This window comes from Carlito syrichta, unplaced genomic scaffold (genome assembly GCF_000164805.1).
Source record: "Carlito syrichta isolate Samal-C Ts95f unplaced genomic scaffold, Tarsius_syrichta-2.0.1 Scaffold302106, whole genome shotgun sequence".
Taxonomy (NCBI): domain Eukaryota; kingdom Metazoa; phylum Chordata; class Mammalia; order Primates; family Tarsiidae; genus Carlito; species Carlito syrichta.
In genome coordinates, this window is record NW_007246202.1 from 139,926 (window position 1) to 159,626 (window position 19,701).

The window sequence follows — 19,701 nt, forward strand, 5'->3', positions numbered from 1 at the left end:
ACCCGCTGGGCTCCGGTGATCCTTCCGCCTCAACCTTCCAAGGAGCTGGAACTTCAGGCGCACGCTACCATGCCCGGGTCATTTTTTATTTATTGTAGAGATGAAGTCTCGCCAAGTTGCCCAGGCGGGTCTTGAACCCTCAGGCTCAGGCAATCCGCTCACCTTGGCCTCCCAACGGCGCGGAATTACAGGCTGAGCCACCAAGCCCGGCTATTTGTGTTACATCTTAATGGGTCAAGACTCTGATATATTTAAAAAGATGCATTAGGAGAGTCTTTTCTGATTGGATTAAAGGAAGGTAAATGTGTCTTTTAAAACTAATATTCTACCATTCTGGTGCAATCCTTAATAATCAAATTAACAAAGATTCAATTTTCTGCAAATTTCTCTTTCAGATTCCTTAAACCCCCACCCTCCAGCAATTTTTAGTGTAAAAAAAACCAAAAACCCAAAGAATGGGTGAGCTATCTTAATGAAATACTATATTACTTAAGTTCATGAGATTTACAAACTTAGCTAGTAATTAACATTGGTAGTTACACAACATATTTTTAGCAAGTGATTGCTGTTTCTGATTGACTTTTAAAATGTTTTCTATAAGATATCATTTTCCTTTGCTTTTTATGTGTAGAAGAAAAACAGTCAGAAGCGTTAGAAGCTGTTCTTGGGCGGAGAAATATAAGAACTTGTGGGGCATTCAAAAAGTATTTATAGACACTTTATTCATCCAAACAAGATAAGTCTGGAAAGAGAAAGGTCAGGTAAAGTCATTCAAGTGTGATATTCAGTGAGTTAGTGATATTATACCTGCAGCCAATAGGTTTGGAGAACTTTGCACTCTCTTCACAGATGTTAGCGTAACAGACATGGCAGCACGTTTGCGAGCACACCCACCGCTATCTGGAAGCAAAAAAATGATATAGCAGAGGCCAAGGCAACAGGAAAAGCACATGCAATACCATGCATTTTAAGTGAAATGTGCCAGACATCCATGAGAAAGATGAAGCGCTTGAATTAGTAACCATGGAATACATCTGCAAATTTCACGCTTCCCCCCCCAACTAAAACAAACAAAAACCTAAAGAAAAAAACCAGGGATCTGTCTCAGAAATAGATGTCAATGCTTTAGTGAAAGAATGAAAAATTTATACTTAACATTTTATGTTTTTTTAATGAAAACCCAGACACAGAACTCAACTTTGTTTATGCCGTTTAAGTTCAATTCATGCTAAATCTCGAAGCAGTGTCGCTGGCTTTTAGAGTTATAGTTTATCCATGATTCAGGATTAAGAGCTATGATACAATATGCTTTTGTATTTATAATTTAGGTTTTGCCATATTCTCGTCCTGAACATAGCTTGAATAGTTTTTAAAGTAAAAGTCATTAGTTGACATAATTACAATACATTTGATATACAGGATTCACAAAGAAACACACAGCATTATGGAAATCCTATTAGCCTAATTAAAATAAAAGACAGTTTTGATACATATGCATGTAATACTGAAATGACCATATTTTAAGAAATTAACTTATTGCTTTTATACTTTTGGATAATGTGTCTATCATGATCCATATATTTATGCTTGTGCAAATCACAACAAGAAGTATAGTAAGTGCAAATGCATCAGTTATTTTGATGTGCTATGAGAAGTTTAGACTCTAAATTTGGAAAAGAAGTCTTCTAAAATTGGAAGGTTAATGGTCTATTGATGAATAGATTCCAATTCCATTCTGACATTCTTTCATAATTTGGCCTGTGCAAGAAATAGTCTTACTCATTTCCTTCAGTTTGCTCATTAAGTCAAAACAACTTAAGTTAAGTCTTTTTGAAAGTTATGGAATAAGACAAATAATATAATCACCAAAAAGATAACATGATCATTATGCATTGTCACATTCCTATTTTTATTTTTTTATTTCATAGGGAAAGTACCCAGGATGTTTGTTAGATATGAGATAATTTAGATTAGTAAAGATGCTTGGAAGTCTGATTTGAATTAATTATTGGTAACAATCACAAACAGTCAGGTCAACAGACCTCAAAATTAGGGCAGAATAATTCACATACCAAAATACAATTTCTAAAATATATGCTTAACATGACAATTTCCCAATGCAGAAAATAATTAAACCAGAAAACTGACATGAAAGAACATTAGTAGAAAATAAGTCCAATGAATCAAATAATATCATTGAGAACCCAAAGAAAAAGACACCAATGATATAAACTTTCAACTGAAGATTCCTTCAAGAGAGGCACCAACAGGATTTTAGCAAACTCAGCCAACTGAAAATGGCTATGAGAGATAAGCGTGTCTAAAAGATTGAGGTAATGAACACAGGGTATCTAGAAGCTGTCAACCGGTCTGAAAGGCTTGTATGCTTCGAGGGACAGAAAGTGAAGACTGTCATCACCTTCAGAGTGATTTCATTTTCCAGTTCTTCTCATTCTGAATGTCTAAAAACAAGCACAGAGATGAACAGAGACCATTCCAGAATGAGAAGATCCTGGATCTTCTGGCTAAACCCATGGTGTTCAAACTGTGGGCTGAGAGGACCTGGGCTGCTTTGGTGAATTCACAGGGGTGTTGGGGGATATTTAATGCTTTTGAGGAAAGCACAGTGGTATCTGCTGGACACTGCATGAACTACTAGTTTAAATTCTAACTAGTAGCTTGAGGTAGTGCACAGCTTCAACATAACGGATTGTGCTATTTCTTTTGATGACATCAAATCTTTGAAAATTGGACTTTTGGTGGTTGCTATGATAAAAATCAAGTGCCCTCTGAGAAAACATTTTGAACCAGTAAATAAGAGTAGCCATGTCCAATCTAACACTAGGGTCTAAAAGAAGTTTCTCAGTGCACGGGTAACATGTATCTTTAGTAAGTAATTGTGGTTATAAAGAATGAAACAAAACTATTTTTTCTATCAATTTATGTGCATTATTTTGTCAAATGGCTTCTAAGTCGTTAGAATATAAATATTAAGTTATTATGTTGTTATCACCTAATTAATTAATAAATAGAAGTGATAGGTATTTCATTTGGCCTAGGAAGCTCCATGAAAAAACTACTGAGATATTAAAGGTCACTGTAAACCAGTAGAGTTTAGGAATCTGTGATTAAACAATTTATGTATTTTAGGGAGCTCTAAGACCTAAACAAAACAAATGAAGAATAGCTTATATCCTGTTTAAGAGCCAAGGTTTCGCTCTGTCACCTGGGCTAGAGTATAGTGGTGCAATCATAGCTCGTTGCAACCCTGAACTCCTGGGCTCAAGTGATCCTCCTGCTTCAGCCTCCTGAGTAGCTGGGATTATAGGCACACATCACTAGGCCCAGATAATTTTTTTTTTTTCCCCAGAAACAGGATCTTGCTATATTGTCCAGGCTGGACTCAAACTCCTGGGCTAAGTGATCCCACCTCAGCCTCCCAAAGTGCTAAGATTACAGACATGAACCACTGAACCTTGCCAAATCCTTATTAACAGTTTAATAAGGAACTTAATTCAATCAGGAGGAGAAAGGGCCAGCTAGAAGCCTAAACTTCACCCGCATGCAATCTACTTATGCAGTAAATTCTCACCCCACAACTCTAAAATAAAAAAATAAATAAAGAGCTTAATTCAAAAAAGTTAAGGCATTTGTGAAATATATGGAACACAGTAATCTGTTTTCTCTGTTTCTATTTACTTATATATTGATACTTTCTGACATTCATTGGAGATACTTTTAAGATCTCAAAATAAGAATGCTGTCTTTCATGCTTTAGTTCATCCTGAAGGATCTTATGCTGGTCTCACCTTCATCCTCACTAATAACCTGCCGCTTGCCAGGCGACTCTTGCAAGACTCCTGAAAGCTGTTTCCATGGCTAGAAAACTAGCATATGGGAAAACCACATATGGTGAATTATTTGATGTCTTTCTCTCTCTCTTTCCTTCAATAGCCAAGATACGCCTTAGAAAATATGGGTTACCAATTCTAAGAGTGAAGATATAGCATGTTTTGTTTATTTTTCTAAACCATTTAGATACTTTAATATGAAAAATGAACCACATTCCCCTTGGCTAGTTTCAAAGCAAAGATCTAATTTAAGATTTTTTTTATCCTTAGTGACTGACACCTGAACATTAAATAGTAATATATCTCCTTAAGGATTGATGGGTAAATAATGCAGGCCAATTTTATTTACTAGCTATTTAGGAACTGATATCTACTTCACTTTCTAATCATAGCAAGAATGGTCTCAACTTCCTAATTCAATATTTATCTATAGTTTTAAAAGTGGTATGTTTTTATAACAACATTATAGTATTACCTTGGAATTTCCAACACAAACTTTCAGTCACTTCTAATAAATTTTTATGCATAAGTTTGAATATCAAATTTGACACGCCTTATACAGAAATGTAAATTCACCTAAGCAAAATAATCCTGTGTAAGTTAGCCTTCCAGAGTCAAGATCACTTTTTTTAAACGAGAGGATGCTTTAGAGACTTATATTCATGCTGCTAAGCAGTAAATTGGCTCAAGTGCCACAGAAACCAAAACAAGTTTACAAGTTTCTGTGTGCTACTTTGCTACTAGAGATTGGAAGACATGAATAGGAAGATCAATTACTGAATGTATTGTATGTGGATACAGTATATTTAGTATAATAATATATGCATACCTCTGTCATCACAGGTTATAATAAGTATAAAAATCAGCACTCAACAAACTAAGGAATATTGGGAAGTTATGCTCAACTTAAGTCTGCAGAGATACCTCAGAACAATCAGAAAACATAACTTCCTCAGGTGGGTACTGTGGGAGTGACTTTGTAGCTCCACAGCATGGCTTATCCTGGTCCAGCCGTGGGCTTTATGTTCTATTTGCTTCCTTCAGGCTACTTTGCCTAATGATATTTCTCTCATCTTCCATGTCTAATTCTGACATCAATGGTCAAAATGCCTTTATGTGGTTCATTTCCAGGGTAATGATACTTCTTGATTTCTAAGTCCTTCCTGGTGTATTTTGACTGTCTCCAACAACCTCACCTTGCCTGTTGTCCAGTGCTCCACATGTCTACAAGAGGGCTGCACCCTCAGGAGCCCACTGACATCGTCTTCTCGGAGCCCAGAGGGTGCAGGCTGCTGCTCAGGGGCAGCTGCAGGAAGTTGGCACATGGCTCTCTACAAGAACCATGAGATATTGGTTCTTGCCAGTGGTTGTTAGCCTCCTTGGAGGCACTTTGACACAACGTAATGAATCTAGAATACATATCTAATCAAATCAGAAGTTCAGTGTCACACTTAGGAACAGCAGAGACAACAGAAAGGCGACCAGCTGGGTGTGAGAGCCTATCTTGGGTCCCTTCTCCTCTGCCGTGGGATGACAGGCTAAAACAACTTTTCAGTGCTCATTTGTGAATAGCAAATGGTATCCCTTAAACACGTGACGAAATTTCAGTGAGCAAGTTGTTTTCCTGAATTATTTAATAGTGTATATTTCAAGAAAGAAAAGGTAAAAATGATAAACCAAAATATTTCTACTGTGGCAAAAAATTCGTATGTACATAGCATGTATCGGAAACACTTTTATAATTAAAATGCCACAATACAGAGTTCCAAGGCACAAATGTTGTTAAGATGTTTGTAGATACTATTCTTACATCGAAAAATATAACATGTATAGCGTTATGTGTATTGTGCCTATTTGTATGAAGCTTTGGCACTCTATCTGCGGACTTTGCCAACATAAAAAGTTTATAGAATGGGAAAGTTTAAATATTTTCCATTAGAGCAACTTACTTTTGAATTTGGCCTGTTTTAAGCGAGAGATTTCAAATGTACACATACAAATAGCATGCCATCTCTTCCTAGCGGTACAGGCGTTAACTTCAAATGCTGATTAGAGAAAAAGGAAGTAAGAGCAGGTAACAGGACAGAAAATTCTACTTGTAATGGCTATAGGATTGGAACATAAATACAGAGAAATAAAGCAATGTATCTAGAATACACATCTAATTAGAGATTCAGTATCACATTTAGAATCAGCAGAGTGCTAAGCTAATAATTCAGGGACAAGATTATTTTTAGAGAGCAAGGCTAAAGTTTAAAACTAACAGAGACAGCATACCTGTATTCATATTGACCTTGGAGGTTTTGTTATTAAAGTCTTCAGTTTTCCTGTAGAAAAAAAAATGATGCATAATTTGTTCACTAGCATGTGAAGCAAAATATCATGTAAGTGTGTTTTTGTTTTCGATGTACCTACAAGTTGTTATCACATTATTATTAGTCTTATTTAAATCAATGTTTAATAAGATGGGCAGAATTTATAATTCTATTCAAGTTAAATCATGGTCCAATAACCATACATTTTTGTTTTTGAGTTTTTGTTTAATGGTTATCATTAAAGGATGAAAATGAAAAAGAGTTTTCATTTTAAAAAAATTAAATTTCTTTTACAAACGTTTGTACAAATTTTTTGTTCTCTAAACCTGAAAGAATAATTTGTTGAGCCCTCTTCCAGAATTTTAAAAGTTACCCTGGTACTTTAAAATCATTGCCTTACAATGTGTGGGTCAATTCATTAGCAGAGGACATGTGACAAATTCCATGCATATTTTGAGGACATCATCAAGAAAGATGAGATTCATTTCTATTTTTTTAAGGCAAAGGAAATAAATGGTTACTACAAACCCATTCTGTTTTAGTATTGGACACTGCTTCTTCCCAATGAAGGGTCTGATGGATGCACAGCAACTGAGATGAATTCATTAGAAATGGTTGGCAGAATGGTGCTGGTCTCAGAAAAATAATTTTTAATATTGTGCATTATTTTGTGGAGTTTCTTATTTATCCACACCCTGAGACAAAAGAGGAGAGACATGCCGATGAGGAAACAAACTTTCTAAGACGAAGAGCTCAGTGCAAGAGATGTCTACCCTGGCCACTCTGCCTTGGCTCCTGGGTGGGCCTATTGTTAGATGTCCACGTGGACTTCTCCAATAAATGCATTCACAGTGTCCGTGCACAATAACACTCTTAACAGCTGACGATTTTTGAGAATTGTATTTATACCTTATGGACGAGTGGACATAGGGTTGAAATTAAATCACCTGTCAAGACAGACTTTTGACAAATACGGTCTTCTTTGGTCTCCAAAAAGACCAGCGCATGATCTTTTTGAACTTTCTGGCTTTCCTGTCTTTGTCAGTTAGGGTTTTCACCCTCTTCTTCTTTCTCCCATTTCTTCTGTTCAATTCATCATCTATTGTTTTCTCTCAATATGCCATCTCAAAAAGTTCAACTCTTATAGAAAGAAATTCTAATTATAAAAAAGATGTGAATACCAGTTAAATATAATGATGCTTATCTTCTCTCCCAGTGGGGGGAAATGATGAAATAAAATAGCATGAAAAAATATACTTAAATCAAATGAAATACAATCGTGAAGCAAGTGGAATTTGTGTGCGCGTGCGCGCCTAGATCGAACTGCTGATTCCATCGGATTCAATAAATACTAAATCAATGGCCATATACAATGGATAAAATACAGTACTGGCATCACCCCCCAGTATACATTTTTTGAGCTATAAACCAAAAGCAATGTAGAATCAGTGGTCTCCAACCTTTTTGGCATCAGGGACGGATTTCAAGGAAGACAATTTGGGGGGGGAGGGTAGTGGTTTTGAGATGATTCAAGCGCATGACATTTGTTATGCACTTTATTTCTATTATTATTACTCTGCAACATATAATTAAATAATGATACAACTCATTGTAAAAAAGAAAGAAAGAAAAAAAAAAAAAGAGGCGCAGAAGTAGTAGATAAAATCATGGGCCGGCTGCGGTTCGGAGCTCTGCTGGCTGCTCACCTCTTGCAGTGCGGCCTGGTTCCTAACAAGCCAGGGACCGCTCCTGGTCCCTGGCTCGGGGTTTGGGGACCCCTGATGCAGATGATAGCGTTACTATGTTAAGCGTGTAGCTTTTGCGTAACCTGATTGTGTTCGGGGCCACGTTCCTGCCCATCTGTCCTGGGACAACGCTGCGATAGCGGGGAGGCTGGGCAGGAGTGACGCTTAGCACAGCCATGCGGGTACCGAAGGAGTCACCGCAGCCGTAAGGCCTGTTATCGAGGGGATTTCTATTATGATGGATTTTCTCTCTTCTTTTTCAGTATATACAAATAAAGAGGCACTTCCCCTCTCAGAACTACATGAAAAGATGTAGCTTATTTCTAATCCTTAAACCTGGTAGCCTTAATATCACCTGTTTTGAAAGGATACCAATGGAGCTGGAGAAGAAGGCAGTGGTCAGTGCAGGAGTTTTGAGAAAGCTCCTTCGAGCAGATTTATTTTAATCTCTCAGTAGCAAAACTCCTAATACGTTAACCGTAAATGGACAAAATAAATGGAAAAGAAAAGCCCCAGGGGATGTCTGCAACCAGGGCTGAGGCAACTTCTAAAACAAGAAGGGATAAACAATCTCCAGAAAATAGGAATTATAAGAACATTTCCCAAATTCGACTTCACCATTTCTTTTGGAACTAGGCAACACAGTGTTTAAGACTATATTAGCTTTTAAAATGGAATGAGGAAGACAGTATTTGGGCTGGAATAATACTGATTGATGAAAACATCAAACACAGAAGGAAAGTTAGCTCTCAGAATACAAAACCTGCTCATAGAAAGTAATGTTTTTATACCAAGTTAGAGAACTAATTATCAACAGTTATTGTTCAAATTCAAATGTAGATATTTACAAAACATATGACACTCAAAAAGTAAAATAGGATTAACAGGAACAAAGAAAGGCGTCACAAATTCTTGAGCTTTTCAGCTTTAAAGTGACAGATCCTGTTACTTATAAATGTAATTTGTGAGGTTGTTTTGACTTCCCATTGTTTCAGATGTCAAAATGTGAAATGACTAACTTCCTAATCAGGCAAGACATTTTCCAACTTGTTAAAAGAAGAGTCCGGTGACTGAGCTCTCAAGAAGAACTTGAAACCAAAAGGCTTCTTGGGTGACTAATAAAAATGCATGATTTTGTTTCCATTATTTGAACAAAAGCTATTAACAAATCCACGACTGAGAACTCTCTTTAGACAATTCAAACTAAAGTGAATCTAATCTCTTTTGTTCTGTTCTGAAAAAGTGTCCTTGATTGTACTTACATAACAAGCACAGATTATTCTGGAAAGCATCAAATTCCTAGAGTGTTTGCATGGTACTAGAAGAAGACAGTATTTCAAGTATTCTGAACCAGGGATGAGAGTAGAAAGCTAACCATGAAATGCAGGCTACCTTGAACTTTAGCACAAAGTCCACAGAGCAAAGAATTCTCTGTACATTGAGTCAAAATGATTTTCTGCAGGTAGTGTGGGACTGTATTTACTTATATTCAGGTTTTACCTACGTTTTATATAAAAAACGACTTTGTATGTATCCTCACTTGCGATAGCAATGGATTTTTTTTTTTTTTTTACTAATGCATGGGTCAGCATAGCCTTTGTTGCTAATAAATATATGGCAATAGATTGTATCGTCTGTTCATGTATAAACTGTTAGCAACAAACTTTGTGTCCATTGTCTTTTAATTCTGCTTGAATTTATTTAGATTATCAGACATGTAATTTTTCTGTATGGATCAGAGAAGGCTTTGTTCTCAATGTGCATAGGAGAATAGACTGGGTAATTTAACTTTTGAATAAGGGTCCTGAGAAGTTTGATCCTGCAGGGGCATCAACATGCCTTTGTGCTCACAGTCCTGTAATTCTGCTGGAGTTGTTTTGATGATCAGGCATCCCATTCTAAAGAGGAGCAGAGGCTAAATCCTTTCCCAGTTTTGGCCAAGAATTCTGTGTCTTTTTGTTTTGGTAGATCTGAATTTAAGCACCAAGACCATCTATAAAACTAGAGAACTATATTTTAGCTCAGTTAATGTAAGGAGTTGCCCAAAAGAGTATCCACGGAATAGTTTTAAGTCAAGAAATTGCTATGGTTGTTTCAAAATTAATGTATTCACGGCTCATCTATTATTCAGAAGAAAGGACACATAGTCTAAGTGGTAGGATAGCATTGTGGGATATTAGTTTTTAAAAAGAGATGTATTTTAAGCGCGAGAATAAAAATATGATGCATATTAAGGTTATGCATCAGATTTTAACCTGAACTTCCTAATTTGCTTTGAAATAGGTTCATTTGTATGACTATTTTTGGATAAACTGTCCCAAGTGATCCATGCATCAATGTTTCTTTCTCTCTCTCTGATTGTGGTAAGATTAGAAGTGTTCATAAATACCAATAGATTTCACCTTTCAGTTACAGTCACATGACTTAATTCAGGTTGTCATTTATCTTTTCTAATCGTTTCTAATATGTCAATACGCGGCTCTGAAATATTTGCAAAAAAATTCCAAGTAGTTTATTTGGCCCTTTGCAATCCCTGAGTTTAGAAACTCACCTCAACGCCTTTCCTGAATAGTTTCTCTAAATTGGCAGCCTGTATGTGATGCTGAGCCAGAGTCCCTCTGCTTCTGTGTGGGTGGTACAGAAATCACCTCAGTCAGCAGGAAGGGCCTGATTGTCCATGCTCACTAGAACTGGGTCCCTCCCAGCATTCCTGAGCTAACGGTGCCTGAAAATGGACCTCAGTATTCAAGAGCCAAATTATCCCCAGCATTTACTTATTCATGTATGCTGAGGTCAGAACACATGCAACAGCATTTCTAGGAACAGTGAAGAAGCAACTAAAACATTGATTACTTTTATAAGAATATATAAAGGGTTTTTTTTTTTCCTTTTTGAGTTGGGTTTCATCTGTTGTCCAGGTTGGACTGCGGTGGCACCATCATGGCTCACTGCAGCCTAGAACTCCTGGGCTCAGGGAGTTCTGCCTCAGCCTCTCAGTAGCTGGGACTACAGGCATGCATCACCAGTGCACCTGGCTACTTTTTATTTTTTGGGGGGGGGAGTCTTACTCTGTCACCCAGGCTGGAGTGCAGTGGCATGCTCATGGTCATCACAGCCTTGACCGGCTGGACTCACACGATCCTTCCACCTCAGCCTTCCAAGTAGCTGGAACTACCAGGCACGTGACACCACACCTGGATAATTTTTTAATTTTTAATTTTTTATTGTACAGAGGAGGTCTCTCCAAGTTGCGCAGGCTGGTCTCAAACTCCTGGACTCAGGCAATTCTCTCACCTTGGCCTCCCAAAGTGCTGGGATTATAGGCATAAGCCACTGCACCCAGCCTTTTTTAGTTTTTTTTTGTTTTGTTTTGTTTTTGGGTTGGAGTCTCACTTTGTTGCCCAGGCTGGAGTGCAGTGGCACTCTCACGGCCATTACAGCCTCGGCCTGCTGGGCTCAGGTAACCCTTCTGCCTCCGCCTTCCGAGTAGCTGGAACTACAGGCACGTGCCACCACATCCAGCTAATTTTCTGATTTATTGCAGAGACGAGGGCTCACCAAGTTGCCAAGGCTGTGGGCTCAGGCAATCCTCTCTCCTCAGCCTCCCAAAGTGCTGGCATTATAGGCATGAGCCACCATGGCTGACCATTAAAAATTTTTTTTTTCTCATAGAGATGAGATCTCACTATGTTGCCCAGGCTAAAGTGTTCAAATTTCCTGATACCTGGAAAAATTCCCTGAAGAAAGAGCACTATATGTTTTCCAAGGAAAGCAGCAAATTTCCTTTTGGAATTTACAATGCAAACTATTCAAAATACTTACAGATTTTCCCTAAAGACTATATTGGTTAGAAGCTGATCACCAGGGAAATTATTCTGTCTTTCTGATGTTATTCCAAAGCTCTATTTAACTCAAAAAGAAAGCTGGTTTCTTTTTGCTTTCAATGGTCATGTGATTGTTGAGATGATGATGTTTTGAATATACTGTGTTAAATACAATATATTGTTAATATTTTTTTTAAAATGGTCTTGTAATTTAATATTCTTCCAGCATCCTATTTTCATGGTGTTCTCTACTTTTATACTGCAATCCTTAGGGATAATTACAGGATATATCTAAGGACTTACAGGTGCATCTTTTCTCTAAGACAAAGTCATTTGTTCAATTTGATAGGATGATGCTAAGAAATTCCATGGGCTTCTATTATGCAAATAAAAACCAAGAGGATTCAGCTGATGCAAAGAAACCAGATCCCCAGTGAGGATCTGGTGAGTACAAACTTGATCAAAGAGACAAGTGAGGAATTAATCAGAATATTCCTACAACACGTGACAGGTGAGCTGAATGACATTGGAAGGCTGGGTCATGCAATCAGGCAGACTTGGATTCCAATCCCCGTTCTGCCTATTTCTAGGCCTCTGAACAATTTACCTCAGTGTCATCATCTTTTCTGGCCGCAGCTCGTCCCTCTCCTCTGCCGCCAGCAAACCCTGCCCAATCCAACCAACTGGCATTATTCCCACTCATGAATAGTTCAGTTATTTTGAAGCAGACTTTTACCTCTGATTGAATTTTAAGAAGATAATCTAGACTTCCCTGAAAATACGTGGGGCATTATTGTTTTGTTTCAGGGTGAAGTAAGCCACGTGGTTTATTAGGTGGACTTGCATGAATTCTCCCATCTCCTAATTCTCCCACCCCCAACTTGGCAATATGGTGGAATTGAAAAGGAATTCTATTTTCCAGGTAGTTTTTCTTTCCTTCTTAAACAGATCCTTCTTTTAGTTGGGATTTTTCCCCCTGCACTGAACAAGAGAAGACAGATGTGAGGAAACAGCTGCATCAAACACTTGCTTCCTTGCCAGGCCACGGCCAGTGGCTGTGATGATTAGCCTTAAAAAAACCCTTCCCATTCCCTTTGACAGCTTACAGCCCAAAGTGATGGCTGGGGCAAGCGAGATGTCTATAAACGTCACAGAATGAATTGTATGACAAATTGCAGTGATAACATCCTGATGGCAGCTCATTCCTGTTAGTTCACTAAGTGAAAGTATCTCCCTTTCTTCCCACCATTGTACAGAGAAGCATTCATTTCTATCTTGAGGAGAAAATTTTTGATCTTTTTGAAGAATTGTTTTTAAAAATTGTGTTTTGTTAAGTTTTCCACTACTTTTAATTTTAAAATCTTCTATTTTAATTTTATATATTGACATATAAAAATCATCTGACATCAGAATAAATTATATGATCTAATCTAGTTTTGCCTTTCTCATATTTTAAATTTAGGTGGAAGCAAACATTAAATGCTCTGGCAGGAATAGAAAAGTATCATTTTATGTGCATTTTATTTTTTACATTCCAACTTCTCAAAGGAACTTTAAAGTTAAGACATTTGAGAATAAGAGAAATCACTGCCCCCAAGATCACAGAGTAGCAAGCTGACACTCAAAAACAGCTTCTCTCTCCTGCCTCAAACAGTAGGCAGCTTCCTTAAGGAATCTTAACGTGTCATTTGAAATCAAGATCATTCTCCTCAAAACATTACATACAGTGCTTAATTAAGTGCTGACTCATATAAGACAGGGGCTTGGGAAAATGACAAAATATTAGAAGACAGTGTGGCAGACAGCTAAAGTGCTTGATGAATAAAATAAGGGCTGTTAACATAGAACCACATATTTATTCTTCTAGGACTAATAGAAAAATAAAGGTCGCTTATAACAAAGATTCCTTTTGCCCAATTATTGCACAAGTCAAAATGAAAAGTGTTCTTCAAATTTTCTAAGCCCAGGCCAATAGCTAGTGCTATTCTTTTCTGAAAAACCTCAAAATTTTAGGTTAATAAGTACATTTACTTCAAATTACTTTCATGACAATGTTATTTTGTTAAATAGTAATTTAAATAATCCTGCTTGTTAATGGACTGTTAAAAAAGGCACCTTTTTCTTTTGATTAATATGCCTGTATACTGTACATGTGTCAGAGCTTGCTGTATACTGCCAGTATTATTATAAACTCATGTTTATATATGTGTCTCAGATAAATAATGGTAAAAAAAAACAACAACCCCATTTATGTGGAATTTGAGAGGAGGTAGAAATTTGCTATAATTTGGTCTTTTAGTCTTAATATTTAAATAATATGCTGCTTACAAAGTTTATCCAGAATGACAACGTACTTAACTCACTTCATGCACAGCTTAAGAAAATCTAAGGGATAAAATATTGGGCAATAGGGAAAAATACTGTCTATGAAGAAATTTCAGATTAAAAATGTGAAACTTGATATTTTTGTTGAACAGGTTATTACATTATTCTTTGGGATCTAATCAAAACAGACAACAAAGATGGATATCTTCCATTCTCATTGTTAAAGTTACTTACTTCTGATATAAGAAAAGTAATATTATCATTATTATTGCTACTCCTTTGAAGAGCAAGAATAGTTCACTAGATTTTGGGAAGTACCTTTTTTCTGGCTGTGTACCTTCAATATTTTTAGCTTAGGAAAAAAATAAAGTGACAAACAATGATTCTATCGAAGGCATACACAGGAAAGGTGAATAAGTAATGAGTAGAAAGACAGATGATCTTGACAGGCCGAATTAAACTTTAACAGTAAATATGAAATCCTGCAATTCAGCTAAATTGAATTTCATGATTAGGTTAAAGAGTTTGACTTCTCAAAAATAAGTCTAGAGGCTTTAGTGGACTGTGAGTTTAGTGTGTAACAGTTGTTCAAAAACTATAATTAAACCAATGTATAAATGAACAGTGCTTGTATGAATCCCACTTTGACAGTCATATTAGGGCCTGGTTGCCTCACTTTAAAAATGTTGCCCTTTTGTGTCTGTGCATGCGCTAGCCTGGCATGAACTTGAGTCTATTCCCAGGTTTTGGAGGCTGTCACTGAATGCTGAAGAGAGGCTAGGTGAGGTCATAGACCAACAGGGTGGAAACACAATGTTGAGCTGCCTGGTGAGTATTAGCAGCAGAAAGAAAAATTACTGATATGTACTTGAAGTTTTTTCCATCTCAGGGAACTAATCCCAGTGGCCCTAGGGGTAATTTTCTCAAATAACTCACATTTATGCTTCAACTTGACAAGAAGATGCATGGAAAATAGAGGCTTCAATATTCCCTTAAGATGTTACTGACTTGAAAAAACAAAATATCTAAAAGAGACAATTTCTCAGTGGTAGGTTTGTAACTATCTGGTTCACAACTCTCATCAGAAAGGTTGAAAATGAGTCCATCCTAGAATAAAGGCTTTAAGACTTCTGAATTATATAACAAAATAGCATTTGATATCTATTGCCCTTTTTTTTCAGCAAAATGCCAACCCAAATGACCTCACTTCTAGTACTTACCCAACGCACATGTTCCCAGCATTCTTCATTTTTTATACCTAATATAGTCCTTCATACCCTGCCACTATTTAAAGCTGAAACTTTCACTCAATCCACCAAAAATAGGCAAGGAAAACAGCATACAAATTTTTTATACCTAAATTATACAGTGGAGAGCAGTGAAATTTATTTGAACAACGTTTTTGTTGTTTCATATCATTCTTACTTATTTGACATGGTGGCTAAATCTAGCAATGGCTAGAACACTCTTTAACATGGTGGGTGGGTGTGTTTTACAAACGTAGTAAAATCTTACTTAATCTGATCTTCATCAGCAATTTCCCGTCCTTTAACCTATAGAAACAAACTCTCAACGTTCTTCCTTTTATTCTGGAATATTTCCTTTTGACTTCCCAACTGCATGGGGACATGGACTCTTTTGGGGGCAGTCTGGCTTCATCTCCAGAGTAGGTGGCCACTGAGACATTGGTCATGAATCACCTCACAGATCCTATCTGGGTTTCTTGTTCACGTGGCCTCTACCTCAGCACCCTGACACTGTTCTCCTTCAGGTTTATGGGTAGAGACTGTGACTGCCTGGACATCCACATGACAAAACCCTGATAGCCACTGATTTCGTTACCATTTCTTCCTTTAGAGTGGAGAGTAAAAGCATTTCCTCACTGATGCTGTGGCATTTGGTAATGGAAAACCCCAAATCCTGTTGTGCCTATGTGTGGTTACACTGATTCTAGTCAAACACGGTTGAGGAGAGAGAGCATCTTTCTGGAGTCCCCAGACCATTTCTAATATGAACTATTATTATTGGGATGTTAGCGGTCTGTCCTTCCTGTGTCAGGGTCAAGGGCAAGAAAATACGTCACTCATATTGGGAGGAAGCAAAAGATAATGGATGGGACAAAAAGTTAGCTTTCTTTTTTTGTGGGAGTGGAACTTGGGGAGTTTACATCTACCCACGTCACCTTCGTCCAGTTGTGGTGCTATAAAGGAACACCTGAGGCTGGGTAATTAATACAGAAAAGAGGCTTGTTTGGCTCACAGTTCGACTGGCAGAAGCAGGGTGCTAGCGACCGCTCAGCTTCTGGGGAGCAGGACCTCATCCTGCTTCCACTCAGGGGAGGACAAAGGAGAGCTGGCATGTGCAGAGACCACGTGGGGAGAGAAGGGGCAAGAGGCGGGGGAAGGTGCCAGGCTCTTGTGGGAACTCTCACAAGAACTAACAGAGCAGGAACTCAGTCACCCTCCCTTTCCCCAGAGAGGGTATTAATTCATTCATGAGGGATCCACCCTCATGACCCAGACACTTCCCATTAAGTCCAATCTTCAACACTGGGGATCAGATGTCACCCTGAGATTCAGAGGGTCAAATACCCAAACCCCAGCACAGCAAGCAGCTAGTAAGTGGTAGAGTCAGGGCTCAACCACCCAGGTTTTAGGGAACTTTCAGATACATGTTCTTAACATTGCATGACACTTTTTGTTGTACTAAAGTGGATGTTAGTATTAAGCCTTGCATGTAAAGGTGTGCTCAGACAGATCAACTTACTTCTATGTGTCTGAGTTTTAAAATTTGTAACATGAAAGGCTTGATTTAAAATACAAAAGCACGTCAGGTCCTTTTATGGCCTGAAATTTTGCTAAATCTAAGGATATATTTAACCGACAAATATTTATTGAACTTTAATTTGCAAACCACTATGCTTTCCCTATCCTGATTGTTTATATCAAGCAGAAGCTAACTAGAAGTCAATATTTTAATGAGGCATTTACAAATGTATCTTTTGAGTCATTTGCATATTTAAATTCAGAAGAAAGAGACTGTTAAAGATCCATCTTTCTGATAGCATCAGGAGGGGACAGGATCTAGTGTCAACTAGTCCAAGCCATCATCCGAGGCAGTCTTCCTCTTTGCTGCCTAGTTTACTTAACCCGAGACATAAGACCTAGAGAACTGTCGACATCTCAAACGTCTTTCCGTTTCATCTCTAGTGCCTTCCTACTAAGATTCTCAAGTTTAGGATTTGATAGTTCCTAAGATAACATCCATTTTATACATCTACACCAAAGGGAACAGAAAAAACTTCAGTTCATATATTTTCACCACCTTTTTAAAGTTTTTTTTTATCATGAGTAATGGAAAGGACATTGTGGGTAACAAGAATCTTTTTTTAAAAAAAATATTCTATTAGAGTATCCAGTAGAGAAGACTTTTGAAAGAGATAAATTACAAATGTAGTTGACATTTCAAACGTTCCATTCTTTTGTGTATCTCCTGTTTTAAAGAGTAAAGTCTATTTACTTTTGAGTAAATAAAAGAATCAAAGAGCTAAATACATTTTATTCCTAACCAATATTTTTATCACATTTTCTTACTGGCTGAATCAGTCATGTCATCACTTGCTAAATTGCAATAGCATGGGGAACACGGTGATATTTCAAGTTATTTTTCATGTGGGTGATTGCTGTTCTGTGCTTTCAGTACCATTGAAAAATGTTGGCATCAGACTCACAAACAGTTGCCAGTCTTATGACCCACAAAAACTTCAATCAACCTGTTCCCATTTTCAGAAGTTTTGGAATTAGAATGTTTATTTGTCATGCATTATGATTTAATATTATGGCTATTTGTAAGGCTACTATGTCATAAATGTATCATTCAGTTAAAATTGGGAGAAGAATTAGGGAGAAGTGTGAATTGTGAAGTGTTTGTGAAGAAACAATTTATTTTCCTTCAAACATACAGATTAACTCTAGGTCCAGGAATTAATGCCTAACATGAATCCTGCAGAGTGCTAGTTTAATGAGTGCACAAGAATAATGTGTACAAACAGCATCATTTACATGCAGTGTTTTAAAAAGGTTTATTTTATGTAGTTTAAGTATTTATGCTATCATTTTACTTAAGGACTCAGTGTTTAATATCATGAAAAGTAAAGATAGCTTAGACTTTCCCTGTATTACCCCAATCCAGATATAATTCATATATTTTCCCATTTCATGATGGGTTCACGATATTCCATTCTCTCCAATCCTCACCCCATTTTTCCAGCATTCTCCACTTCAGAGAATGATATCATTCATTCATAGTTTAATTCATTAGTCAAAAAGTTTGAAAGTCCATTTTACTTCAGGCATTGTGTAAATTAGAAACTGGGGTTTACCTGGACATTTCCCTCTCCCTCGATTCTATGAGTTTTAAGAAGTAAAATAAGAAACACTTAGCTCTGGAAAGAACAATATGCTTCTATCTCAGCCACACAGTTCATTTGGCTGAGACTTGGGAAACAGAGGTAAGCATTTCTCATCCTTTGAATTTTTGCATGGGTCAGATATAGGTTAGGCACAGTTTAACACACAGAATGGGGAGACAGGAATTGAACACCTGACACCAGCTAATGGTGGTGCAGAGATGAACATGCTGCTTCATGCTTCCACGACAGAGAGGCTCACTAAATGGATGCTCTTCCACTGGTATGTAGGTAGAGGCGGCAAGGCAGATGAAAGTGGGAGAAAAAGAAGTGTGCACATACACACATGCACACACATACCCACTGTCTGTGTTTTCTGCCCAGTTGTCTCAAAGGCCACTTGTTCATGGATACATTTATCTTTCTGGTTCAGTATATGACCACCTAGACACTGGCAGTCATTAAACCTCAAAGAAATGACCATATCACTTTTGGACAGGTTTATTACAAATCCTCACATTGATTTAGCAAAAACATTCTTTGAGATGGATTATTTAGATACTAGACATGTCCATTACAAAAGTAACTTAAAGTTTAATATTGATATATTCTGTATGCACATACTAGTGGGATTTTCTCTCTTTTTTTTTCCCCACAGCTATATTCTCAGATGCAAACATTATCTGGTAACAGTGTTTACTCAGTAAATACTTGTAGGATGAAGATGTCCTAATTTACAGATGTGAAGTGGTTTGCCAGGGAAATAGACCCAGGCATAGAAGCTTGTAGACGCCTCTGATGTGCCCTTTGCAGCCCACCCCTCAGCTCTTCTATGCTACCTTGGGACTTGCTTTTGAGTTCTTATTGGATACTTCAATGTAACAGAGTGCCTAGACGTTTACAGTGTCTTCTTGCATATGTCACTTGAAGATCTCTAGATGATTTAGAAGTGACAAGCTAACAAATCCACCTACATTCCTGAAATCACTAGCGAATGTTGAGGTTAATTGAGCCAGTTGCACTGGATGTTGGCAGGATGGTTTTGTTTGAAGTGTAAAGTGTATTTAAGAAGTTATTTTGAATTCGGGAATACCGATAATTGTCATGAAAATGCTCTGCTTGCCAAATCGATTTTGTTAATTCCAAATCATCAATATACATCATACATTTATTATTTTTTTTTTTGAGTTGGAGTCTCACTCTGTCACCCAGACTGGAGTGCAGTGGCTGCTC

General features: G+C 37.4%; 1 protein-coding gene across 5 annotated transcripts in view; it reads right to left on the minus strand.

The window, feature by feature from the left end:
- The window catches only part of SORBS2 (sorbin and SH3 domain containing 2), a 218,987-nt gene that overhangs the window by 96,291 nt on the left and 102,995 nt on the right, over positions 1 to 19,701 (minus strand). For 3 of the 5 annotated variants that reach the window (XM_021711373.1, XM_021711372.1, XM_021711374.1), the window contains exons 2-3: positions 6,129 to 6,178; positions 808 to 900 (exon numbers count right to left, since the gene is read on the minus strand). In XM_021711373.1, the coding sequence (XP_021567048.1) occupies positions 808 to 900; positions 6,129 to 6,138 (103 nt within the window). In that variant the 5' untranslated portion in view covers positions 6,139 to 6,178. The remainder of the gene's footprint in view (positions 1 to 807; positions 901 to 6,128; positions 6,179 to 19,701) is intronic. The other 2 variants (XM_021711376.1, XM_021711375.1) reach the window with 1 other exon arrangement.